The sequence below is a fragment of the Mustela lutreola genome, chromosome 7 (assembly GCF_030435805.1).
Source record: "Mustela lutreola isolate mMusLut2 chromosome 7, mMusLut2.pri, whole genome shotgun sequence".
In the NCBI taxonomy this organism is placed as follows: domain Eukaryota; kingdom Metazoa; phylum Chordata; class Mammalia; order Carnivora; family Mustelidae; genus Mustela; species Mustela lutreola.
Genome location: NC_081296.1, coordinates 100,178,745 through 100,190,786, shown reverse-complemented (window position 1 = coordinate 100,190,786; position 12,042 = coordinate 100,178,745). Strand labels below are relative to the sequence as shown.

General features: G+C 32.9%; 1 protein-coding gene and 1 pseudogene across 3 annotated transcripts in view; both read left to right on the top strand.

The window, feature by feature from the left end:
- Positions 1-10,967, top strand: part of KLHL28 (kelch like family member 28) — a 41,462-nt gene extending 30,495 nt beyond the window's left edge. For all 3 annotated transcript variants that reach the window (XM_059182000.1, XM_059182001.1, XM_059181999.1), the window contains exons 3-5: positions 2,722-3,165; positions 5,113-5,321; positions 6,369-10,967. In XM_059182000.1, the coding sequence (XP_059037983.1) occupies positions 2,722-3,165; positions 5,113-5,321; positions 6,369-6,532 (817 nt within the window). In that variant the 3' untranslated portion in view covers positions 6,533-10,967. The remainder of the gene's footprint in view (positions 1-2,721; positions 3,166-5,112; positions 5,322-6,368) is intronic.
- On the top strand, positions 8,553-8,667 carry LOC131837313 (U2 spliceosomal RNA; annotated as a pseudogene).
- Positions 10,968-12,042: the final 1,075 nt, after the last annotated feature.

The following is a 12,042-nucleotide window of genomic DNA, read 5'->3' as shown; positions in this document are numbered from 1 at the left end:
CAGTCTTTTTTGCCTTACCTCAGGCACTATTCTCATGATTATACTTCAATTTTGCCATTACCAGTGACTTCAAACTTCAGAAATCTTGGTTACATACATTCCATTCTCTGACTACCATGTCCTTTCTTATGAGCTTATTTATTTCAGTACATCTGCAGTCATTCTTTGTTGCCTTCAAAACTTGTAATTCTTTGGCCCTATATTCAGAAAACTTAACTGCTCACTGATCACTACATGTCCTCACTTTCACTCCTTACTCAGCTTAGATTCTAGGAACATCATTGTTTTCATTCCTTTAATATACTCATGACTCCCTTACCCTTCTTCAGTCATACTCTTCTAGTTAGAATCAGTTCTCCTCTTACGCCATGGCTGCACCCGAGCAGCAATATGTGGCTAGAGAAACGCACATACCCATCTTAAGTGATCTCATTTAAGACACCTACCACTGCCAACAACCCCTTTCATTTCCCTAAGTAATTTACTCTCCACTTCCTTGGAGGACTGTTTTATACCTTTTCTCTCCATAAGGACATCCAACCCCATCCAACCCTCAGCTTTCAGCTCTCAGCTGACTATCTCTTACTCTCTCAAAAGATAGAAGCAATCAGAAGAGTACTGTCTTGTCTTCTGATCTCCAAATCCACCAGGTTATTTGTTTCTGAGACCTGTTCCTCCATTTCTCTACTTACTGCTTCCATTTCCTCTCCTCTGCACAAGGGCTCTGCTCTTGAATTTATCGCATATCTCTTCTTACATCACCTTCCCCCACTGTACTACATCCTTGCCATTAGCATGCAAACATGTTCTGGTTTAGGCTCCCAGATTAAATCAATCTTCCCTGGAGGCCGTGGTCTTTCTATGCTTATCCTTACATCTGTCTCATATCTGTTTTAATCCTTATAGTAAAGTCCTTGGAACATTTGATATCCGCTGTTTTCCCTCATCTCCTATTCTTTCTTGAATCACTCCAGTCAAGATTTGTCCCCACCACCTCACTCAAACTGCTTTCATGAAGGTCAGATAATTCCCTGATGTATCATTTTCATCAGAACAAATTCACATTTTAAAACAAGCAGTATAACAAAACTGTTTATAGGTACTCAGTAATTAATGAATGAATGTTCTTTAATCATACTGGATAGAGAATATATATTTTATGTTATTGAGTTTGAATATATATTTTATGTTACTGAGTTTGGAGACATTGAAATGAAGTATGAATACTTTCAAGAGACCATATATAGTTTGCATGCAAGGTATAAAGAAAAAATCCAAGTACTTATCAACCAGCATAAAAAATAAACAATACCTTTAAATTCCCTTGTATCCTTCCTTGATGCATCTCCTTTTCTCTCCTAAAAGTGACCACTATTCTGAATTTTCTGCATATTATTTCTTTGCTTTTCATTGTAATTTTGCCACATATTTATGTGCCCCAATATAGCATTAGGTTTTACATATTTTTATACAAATACAATAATGCTACATATATTCTTCAGGGTTGTGTTTTCTTACTGAACAATAAATATGTTTGTGAATTCCATTTGTGAGATTACATGAAGCAATAGTTTGTTAAATTGGTATATGGTATTATAGTATATGGGTATAATATAATACTTTCTTTTTACAATGAATATGTTAATTATAAGAATTAAAGTGTTACACACATACAGAAGAATGCACAAATCCCAAGTGTACAGGTCAGTGAATTATCACAAAGTGAATATTAACAAACCAGTTCAAGAAATAGTACATGACCAACACCCAGAAACCACTCTGGAGTTTCCTCTCTGTCCTCCCCAAACGTAACCAATATCCTCATTTCTAATCTAGAGATTAGAAATGTCTTTGGACTTGGTATAAATAAACTATACAGAATGTATTCTTTTGATTTTGGCTTCTTTCCCTTGGCATTATAGGTGTAAGATTTCATTTCTGTTAAAGGAAAAAGATTCATTCCTGTTACATTTAGCTGTATTTATTTTCATTGCTGAATTCTCTGATATGCCACATTTTATTTATTTGTTTTATAGTTGATGAACCTTTGAACTCTTTCCAGTTTTTGACTGTTATAAATAACGCTGCTGTGACCATCATGCATAAATGTGTGCATTTCTTTTGGATACATATCTAGGAATGGAATTGCTCAGTTTAGGGTGATATACCACATCTTATTTATCCATTCTCCTTTTTTTTTTTTTTTTTTTTTTTTTTTTTTTTTTTAATGTGGATAATTTTTTTTTTTTTTTTTAAAGATTTTTTTATTTATTTATCAGAGAGAAGGGGAGAGAGCGAGCACAGGCAGACAGAATTATCCATTCTCCTTTTGATGGATGATTGTGCTGTGCTGCTATAAACATTTCTGTATGTATGTCCTGGTGCAAAACTGACTATAACGGGCATTCAGTAGTGTAGATACACATGAACGAAATTGCCGAATCAGAACATTTGTGTACCTTCAGTTTTAACAGATAATGTAAAATTGTTTTCCAGCATAGTTTGTACCAGTTCATGCTCCCACCAACAGAGTATGCATTTCTTGCTCACATTCTTGCCAACAGCTGTTACCATCTGACTTTAAATTTTTGCCAGTCTAGAAAGTATGTTATGGCTTGTTGTGGTTTTAATTGGCATGTCGCTGATTACTAAGGAGATTAAACATTTTTGTTTGGGGCCATTTTGATTTTTAAAATTTAATTTTTTCTGCTTATTCTTCAGTGTGGAGATGTACTTTCCTCAGAATGACTCTTGGATTGGTTTGGCACCCCTAAACATTCCTCGCTATGAATTTGGAATATGTGTTTTAGACCAAAAAGTGTATGTTATAGGTGGTATTGAAACTAACGTGCGTCCTGGCATCACTATCAGAAAACATGAAAATTCAGTAGAATGCTGGAATCCTGATACAAATACCTGGACTTCTCTTGAGAGAATGAATGAAAGCCGAAGTACCCTTGGAGTAGTAGTACTTGCAGGAGAACTTTATGCTTTAGGTGGTTATGATGGACAATCTTATTTACAATCTGTAGAGAAATATATTCCTAAAATAAGAAAATGGCAACCTGTGGCACCAATGACTACAACAAGAAGCTGTTTTGCTGCAGCCGTGTTGGATGGAATGATATATGCCATTGGTGGGTATGGTCCTGCCCACATGAACAGGTATTTAACTTAATGAAGTTGTATATGCTTGTAGATTTTTAAAGTCTCATTAACAATAATTCTTACACAACTGGTATGTGTGAATGAACTTCCCTTCTTAGTTTTTAAAGTAATATTGTTAGGCATTTGAAATTTAATCTGCTCTATGAGTGTAGTTACAGTTGTTTTATATGAGGATTTAATACAAAGCTAAAAAAGATTCCTCTTAACAAAATTTTAAATTCATTCATTTAATATAATTGGATTAGATTTTAAAATTCAGAGATCTGATTATAAAATGAAGTTAGACAACTTTAGATTTTGGGTGACGAATTTATATAAATACGGGTGTATGTGTGTTTATAAATGGTCTGTTACTGCATTGCTTAGCAGAATAAGAAGTGAAAATGTAATTCCTATATGCTTATATATTATGCATCATAAACATAAAGCCTTATTTAAATATTCCTTTTTGGATTCTTATTCTATAATCATGCGTGTATCATTGTGTACCTGAGTTCTGCTGGAGTCTGAATTTGAGGTTTCTGCATTTTGTAGCATTTCTGAATAAAGGAGAAAAATATATGAGAAAAATGAAAGCATAAAGTGACTTGCTTATATGGAAAATTAATAATTCTGAGCCTTTGTTGAAAATTGCTGTTCCAAAGATTTTCTCTAATAGTGACTAAAGTGATGTGTCTTTTATTGATTGTGAACATTTAATGGAAGAGTATATTGTGATTTGTTAAGTGAGAAGGCAAGAGCACAATAGCATTTCATCTATAAATTTTTATTTCTCTATAAGCTAAAGTATTCCTCCTTTTTATTGCTCCCTCAGTTGAAGGAAAAGTATTTGGGGCAGAGCCATGCATTTTTATTCTTTGAAAATGTGCTGGCGGAAATTTTTAAGATAAAAATTGAGTATTTCTTTTGGGAGATAGTGCTCTTGGAGTTTAAGTTCTTACTAAAGTTTATCAACTCTTCTGGTCCAGTAATTCAGTTCTAATGGCTTTTATCCCAGTGTTCTTTCAGAAATATTTATAGTTTTGTCTATATTCTAGTCTAGTTTACAGTCTAGTCTCTGCTTTGTACTCCAGAATTATGCTACTGACTCTCAACTGCTTCAGGCTTTCTTGAGAAGTTAGTTTAGGACCAGAACAAGCTCAGCAAGCCTGCCTTTGTACCCACTCATGTCAAAATAGAGCTATAAAGGCCCTCTGGGATTTTCTAGGGAAGCTTTTTTGGAAATTCTCATCTGCTTTGGATATCCATAATGCAGCTTGGAAATGCCAGGTGTTCTCTGGAATGCAGACTTGACTTAAACCCCTGAATTCTCCTACATCACTCTGAGATTATTATGATTGGCCAGTTTGTGTTATGTAATCTGCAGTGTTTGCTTTACAGTAAACCACCACAACTTCTGTAAGATAAAAAATTTCCTTTCCTTTCCTTTTTTTAATCTTCCCTTTTCCTTAGCTATGTAGAAGATCCTTACTGTCCTTGGAAAACATTTATATTTAATTTGTGATTTTCAGAGTTCTTTCAGAACATGCATACTCATTTGACTTCATTCTTATATGAATCCTTTGAGGTTAAGTTATCCCCATTTTTTCAGGTGAGCAGAAGGGGCGTATCTAGGATTACACATACCCATAGTGTTAGGGCTAGGGTTCATTCAACTCGAAGTATACAGCATTAGTACTTGAACCCAGGTTTCCTGATTTCAGAAGTTTTATGCCCTTAATATACCCTGCTGCTTGTATGATATAATGGAATAGCATATTTACAAGGTAAGCTTTTATCACTGCGGTTTTATCAGCAAAATGTAAACATCTGGAACAAACTACTCTTGTTTTATATCTGTCTGTTGGAACTTCTAAAACTATGGTAGGTTTTAGTTTTGCTTTGGTAGGAAGAAATGGCACAAAAAATATGCAAATTAATTCTTTCTTTTGTGAATATTTGCAGTGTGGAGCGTTATGACCCAAGTAAGGACTCCTGGGAGATGGTTGCATCTATGGCAGATAAAAGGATTCACTTTGGTGTGGGTGTCATGCTAGGCTTTATTTTTGTGGTGGGTGGACATAATGGTGTCTCACATTTGTCAAGCATTGAAAGATATGACCCTCATCAGAATCAGTGGACTGTATGTAGACCAATGAAAGAACCCAGAACAGGTAATAATAACTAAATAATATCTAAACATAGAGGATGATATTTCTTATAGTGATATTCTTGGAATAGTAGTACCTTGGAATATAATAGTAAGAGTATTACTTGTCCAGCAAAACAAAACAAAAAACTTTATTGTGCTACACTTGAGAGACAGCTGATTTGACAAAACTACACAGATTTCTATACTGTGATTTTAATATGCCAGTGTGCATATTATCATCTACTTAAAGTTGGGAGAACACATTTCTAGAAATGGTGGGAATAGAATGTATCTTACAGAAACTCTTCTGTCCACATAGCAAATGTCATCTTTTTATATGTTACACACTCACACAGAATTTGGATTTTTTTTTTTTTTTTTTGTACATTAGTCTGTAGTTTACCTTTCAAATACTCTCACATTTGGAGGGTGTTTGGAGATATAGGAAAGGTTGGATTTCAGGGTTCCCAGAGGGAAAAAAAAAATCTTTGAAGAATAGAAATTATCTTTGAACCCAAACTTCTAGCACATTATTTTAAGGGGAAGGTTTTAAGTTGATGGAAATGCTTTAAGGATATTTCTTGCATAAGAGGGAAAGTTGTAAAATAACAAGAATGTGAAAAAAACATTGGGTAGTCTTGTTCTCTTGGGTAGTGTGTATAACAGTATTTACGGTACAATTTTTAAAAGCATAAGTTGTATGGTTCAAGATATGTTTCAGATATTTTCAACATACTTAAAAACCTGATAAAGATGAATGATTTGTTGAAAATATGTAAGTATAAACAAAAGTAAGCATATGGAAAGACATATACTACATTCTTTGTATTTTTCTGTGGTAGAGGAGAGAGTAGGATTGGGAAGGAGAGATGAAGGAAGACTTCAACTCTTGCTTTCATGTTAGGGGATTTTTTTCTCCCAGTAAGTATGTATGGCGATGTTGCTTGTATAATTAACAGTAGATTATTGAAATGTATTTTGAGAAAACATTAAAATACAAATTTATTTTTAGGGAGAAGTCAACTTCATGGTTAACATGTTTTTTCCTATTTTTACCCACTTTTCCTAGGGGTTGGTGCTGCAGTAGTTGATAACTACCTTTATGTAGTTGGTGGTCACTCAGGGTCTTCCTATCTGAATACCGTGCAGAAATATGACCCTATCTCAGATACGTGGCTGGATTCAGCTGGCATGATATACTGTCGCTGCAACTTCGGATTAACAGCACTTTGACAAGTGTGCACTGGTGGGAATCATGTTGTGATGAACCTTGTGCCGCATGAAAGGATGTCGCATTTTCTGAAATCCGAAAGCTACATATCTTTCTCTTTAACTTGAAATGGCATGAAGACTCAAAGTTCTGTTGGGTACTTTGAATTGACAAGTAGCTTTGGTTGCTCTTGATTATACAGTGAATCAATAATCAAAAAAAAAAAAAAAGGAAAGATCTTGCCAATTTAATTGTGCACTTTTCCCCCTAATACTGGCATAGAGTAGTTTTATGTTCATTAGTGTACATGTGGAGAAAATCTTGCTGCTTTAAAAAAAAATTAGCTCTCCTTCTTTCTTGATATATGCACCATGATTTACTAGGATGAGAGATGCTTAGATGTGGGAGTGTATTGAAAGACTAGACAAAATGCTGATACTGTCTGTTGGATATAAATTCATATGCTTCACATTTTAAACAAATAAAGGGCTGCTTTTTTGAGGGGGGTACTTTTAAGGATTGTAAATTATATACCATAGTGAGTCACCAGGATATTCTTCCTATGAAATGGCTTTAGGGCTGGAGATGTAATAAGTTTGCAAAACAAATGCTTTTACTATCATCATTTTTTGGAGGCTTATATTAAGAAGCCAGATATTTCCTGTTTATGCCTTTTTTATAGGGCAGGTTAATGCTGGATGAATTTAGTTACTAACCTGTGCTATGCTAAGCATGGATAGAAAGTTAAGCATATCAGTTTCAGTTTTATTTTTTTCATAGTACAGTGGCTTCCCAGTGTTGATGTAAATATTTGACAAATGTTTAGTACCACCCTTAGCAGTACTGATTTTTTCTACATATCCTTATAATAATTTTAGTTTTTTAAGACCCTTAGTTGCTTTTTCACAGTGTTCAGATATAAAAATGGTGCTAACTGTAGGATCTGTAAAAGGCTATAATAATGTTTTTTTGGATGTTCAGTATGAGATATGCATGACATGTTTTAATAGTATTTTTTTCATTTTTACTGGCATGGTTTGTGCTTATTAAAAATGTTAGTGATTATGCTAATGTTAACATCCAAAAATCCTCTAAATGGCCCATGTTATACTTTTCATGGTTCCTGAGTAGTGATTTAAAAAAAGATGCATTTTTTTATCTTCTTCTAGTGCTAGATATATGTCCTTTTTAAAGACAAATATATGCATTAAATATAAAGCACTAGGCAGTTATGCATTACTTTGTACACTTCTTAGGTAATTGGATATTTTAAAGTTACTGAGGAAAACTGGAACTCAATGTTTACTTGAGTAATCGTTCTAAATTTGGTTCTACTTTGACTAAAGCAAGACTGTTTGCTATAGCCAGTGACAGCTTATTTAAAATAAGTGGTCAGCTCATTTTGTTTTAGCATGTTTTAGAAAATATCTGTTAGTCTTGAATATATTACTTTGCATTTTATTAGGATATCGATACTTATAATTTTTGGTACTGTAGTTGTTTAATTTTCTTTTCTTTGTTTTTTTTTTTAAACCTGCTTATTATCTCTATAGACTCCGCAAAACCAGTGTATATTTGTTTCCTAAGAAAAAATTTATACTGCATTCTTAAGTGCCATAATATTCCAAGCTGTTGTTAAGAAGCCATTTGTAATTATAAAACATAGGTTTGTTCATTTAGCATCTATGTTACTATGTATAGCCTGGCAATTTGCAGTTTTTCTTGTTCTTCCATTAACTGCCAGTGTAGATTTAAAATATAGTACAAAACTATGTAAAGTCATCTTTAATCATGTAAGTAGTATGCTTTATGAATATTTGCACAGATTATAAAACCTTGCAAGTGATTTTTAGTCTCTTCCTAATAAGAACTCAACAGGAGCTACTAATAACATTGACAGGCTGAGTATTTTCTATGTTGCTTGTTTGAATGACATAATGATATATAGCAATAACTTTTTAATTGATTTGAATAAACCTATTGAATAGAAACAAGGTGCACTATTGTGATTGGCCTAGACTTTATTTAAAGAAAAGCAATTTAATTACTTCTTGGCCTTTTGGCTAAGATCAAGTGTAGTATCTGTTCTTATTAGTTTAAAGGAAAGCAATTTAAAAGAGATTTCGTTACATACTTAATTTTAAGTCTTCAACTCAGTTTTTTTTCATTTATGTCAAATTGTTAAATGCATTAATACTATTTTTAATCTTCTCTCCCCCAAAGATAAAGGAATTGGAAAGACTGTAAAAACCTATTTTAATTGTAAACAGATCTATACTATACATCTTAACAATGTTTTACTCATTTATCATTATCCCCACTATCAAATTGTTATAAAACATATAATCACTTGGTGAATTAGACCAAAGGCCTACATTGATCATTGTTTTGGAAAAATCTAAACTTTATCCTGCTAAAGACTAAATGTGAAACATCTTGGGCAATAGTAGGAACCATATACCAGCGAATAAATTACAAAAACCTATAAAAAGAAATGAAACCCCAAACTTTAGAAATACTAACTTTGGGTTTACTAAACCTACGGTACTATTCATAATAGCCAGAGGTATTGTAACCTGACAACTGATAACTTTACAATAGACCTTCTCATACAGATTTGTGAGAAGTTTCATCATGAATATTTTCTGACAAATTATGTATTTAAAGTCACATGTTTCTTAAGTTAAAAAACATCAAAATATTTTATTATAAATTCCCACCATTAAAGATACTAGAAATAATTTATATACTCAGGCAAAGGGAAGAAACCTATTTAAGATTGTCCAGAAATATATTGGAAAAAAGGTGACAGTGGAAATAGAAATTAATCTCATCACTTGGAAGATACTTGCCTTCCGTAATTATGAAGACTTAATCTGGTAGGAATGTTTGGCTATTTAAAGTTTGTTAAATATAGTAACAGAAGTTAGGTGATTTTTAATGTAGCCCAAAGGATGTTTATGTAAGTTCCATAGGTTATTGCTAACATTGTTTCAAATATGAATGAATATTAAACTATAGGAAGTGGTATTTAATGACAGGAAAATGGCACTAGGTTTTCAAAAATTATTTTGAGAGCTTGACAAATTTTGGAGGGTCTACTTTGTATACACGATATTGTGCCAGATCCTGTCAGGGCTAGAAATACAAATAAGATACAAATCTTTTCATTCAAAGAGTAAAGTATGGTGAGGGAGCTCTGTACCCAAATAACTATTATGGTAAAGTTTTAATTAATTCCTTGTAGCCAAAATCATCAAAAGTGATTAGAGACCTAATTTATGTGTAGACATTTGTGTCCTTTAGTGTCCAATTAGGTTTTACTGACATTAAAAAGAATCATGGTAAAAGTATTTCTAGAACTCCAAACTTCCTGGAATTGATTAATATATTTTCTATTAGAAAAATAAAATTATAGAAACTTTAAAAAATTACATACTATGTTATCAAGACTCTGGCTAACATTGAAGGAAATATATGTACATATAATGCTTTGTTTTCAGTTTTGGTGTTGGATTTCTGGTATTGTCACCTAAGTGCTCATTTTCAGGAAAATCAGATTCTACAATAAATATACTGCTTAAAAGTTCAATAAACTTGTGATAACCTCTATAACCTCTGTAGTCTGAAAGCTAAGAAATTATAAGATGTCATATGTCAAGTTAACATCCAGTTCTACTTCTTAACCTTTTTTTTTTTCTTTGTAAAACAGCACTTTAATTAGACATGATTTAATTAAATACATTTATTCTGTGGCTGGATATATATTGGATTTTCACTTACAGTATATTGATTCAGTGTTGATACACATTGGAAAAGAGTGCAAAATATAGTAAGTTTTAAATACTATAGGTTTACAAGTTTTCTTATTGGTGTGAATATAGAGTCAATAAAAATCCAGTTTACATCTCTGTAGAGAGAAAAATTGTTTTCCATATGTCTTTTATATTATGCATATTTAACTAGAGATAATTTATTGTTAATTTTGTCAAGTTATCTTGTGTAAGTCCCGTTTATTTTAAAATACTAAGCAAAAAGTTCCAAGTTTGCCTTAAAATACAAAAGTGAAATTAAAGAACTGGATGATAATGCCTCTATTTTTGCCTTATGAATTGTGCTGTATCATAAACCAGAGATGGTTTTGATTTTAACAGGATTCTGAAATTTTGTAGATGTAGAGTACTAATATTTGTACTCTCTTGCAAAGAATGTGATCTAGTGGATTATGTTAATGTTTAAGTGTTTTGTAAATGTATTTTACCTCTGAATATGTATCTTTTTAGCATCAGGGTTTTATTTTTGTTTACATGGTAAAGTGGCATTTAACTTGTTGAAGGTTGTATTCTTTTGTCTTTTATTTTAAAAGTTCTTTGTGTGTACTATTGTGGTGATGCTCTGTAATGACTATGGTTAAATTTCATTTAATGTGAAATGTTTAAAATAAATTTGAGAAATATGCCTTTGTATGTTTCAAATGTTATGAACTGACCCAAGCTAGCTTTGTCATTTTCAACTCTTAGATCCTTTTTGGTAGATAGGTAGTGGTCACAAATACTGAAGTAGGTATGGGAAAGCCAGTCTTTTACATCCTTATTACCAGGTTATAATGAAACATGTTAGGCTGAACCCTGACACGTGTGCAGACATTCATTAAAGAAACATTCTTCAGCAAAAATTAGTTGATGGTTCTCTTGTCTGGGGCCAGTGCAGTAATGAGTGTGAAAGTTTTGTTTGTTTGTTTGTTTGTTTTTAAGAGTTTATTTATTTGACAGAGATCACAGGTAGGCAGAGAGCAGGCAGAGAGGAGGAGGAAGGCTCCCTGCTGAGCAGAGAGCCCAATGCTAATGCCGATGCGGGGCGCAATCCCCAAACCCCAGGATCATGACCTGAGCCGAAGGCAGAGGCTTTAACCCACTGAGCCACCCAGGTACCACAAGGGTGAAAGTTTTAACTTTAATTTGGAAAATAGTGTGATTACTGGAGTGTACAATAGACTCATAGTGGAAAGCAAAAAGCTATTCCAATGAGTCTAAAGGCTAGGCATAAAATTCAGTTCTGTGATAAGATAGTATCAGAATAATTCAAGTAGGTTTTGATATGTTTTCCAGGCTTTTTTCCCCTTCATGTTTAATAGTAACGTACCCGTGTACCCATCACCCAACTTCAAAAATTAACCTTTTAGCAATTAGTTTTGCTAATCCTTCATCTATTCATCCTACTTTTTTTTTCTGGAATATTTTTAAAGAGAGCTCCAGACATGCAAAATAATATGACTGGTAAATAATTGAGACTATATCTCTAAATAATAATGACACTTAAAACTTTCATTCTATAAGCCACATTGATAATAATCTCACTTAAAGATTCTAATACTTCTTTTTTTCTTTTTTTAAAATTTTTTCAATTTATTTATTTTCAGAAAAACAGTATTCATTATTTTTTCACCACATCCAGTGCTCCATGCAATCCGTGCCCTCTATAATACCCACCACCTGGTACCCCAACCTCCCAGCCCCCTGCCACTTCAAACGCC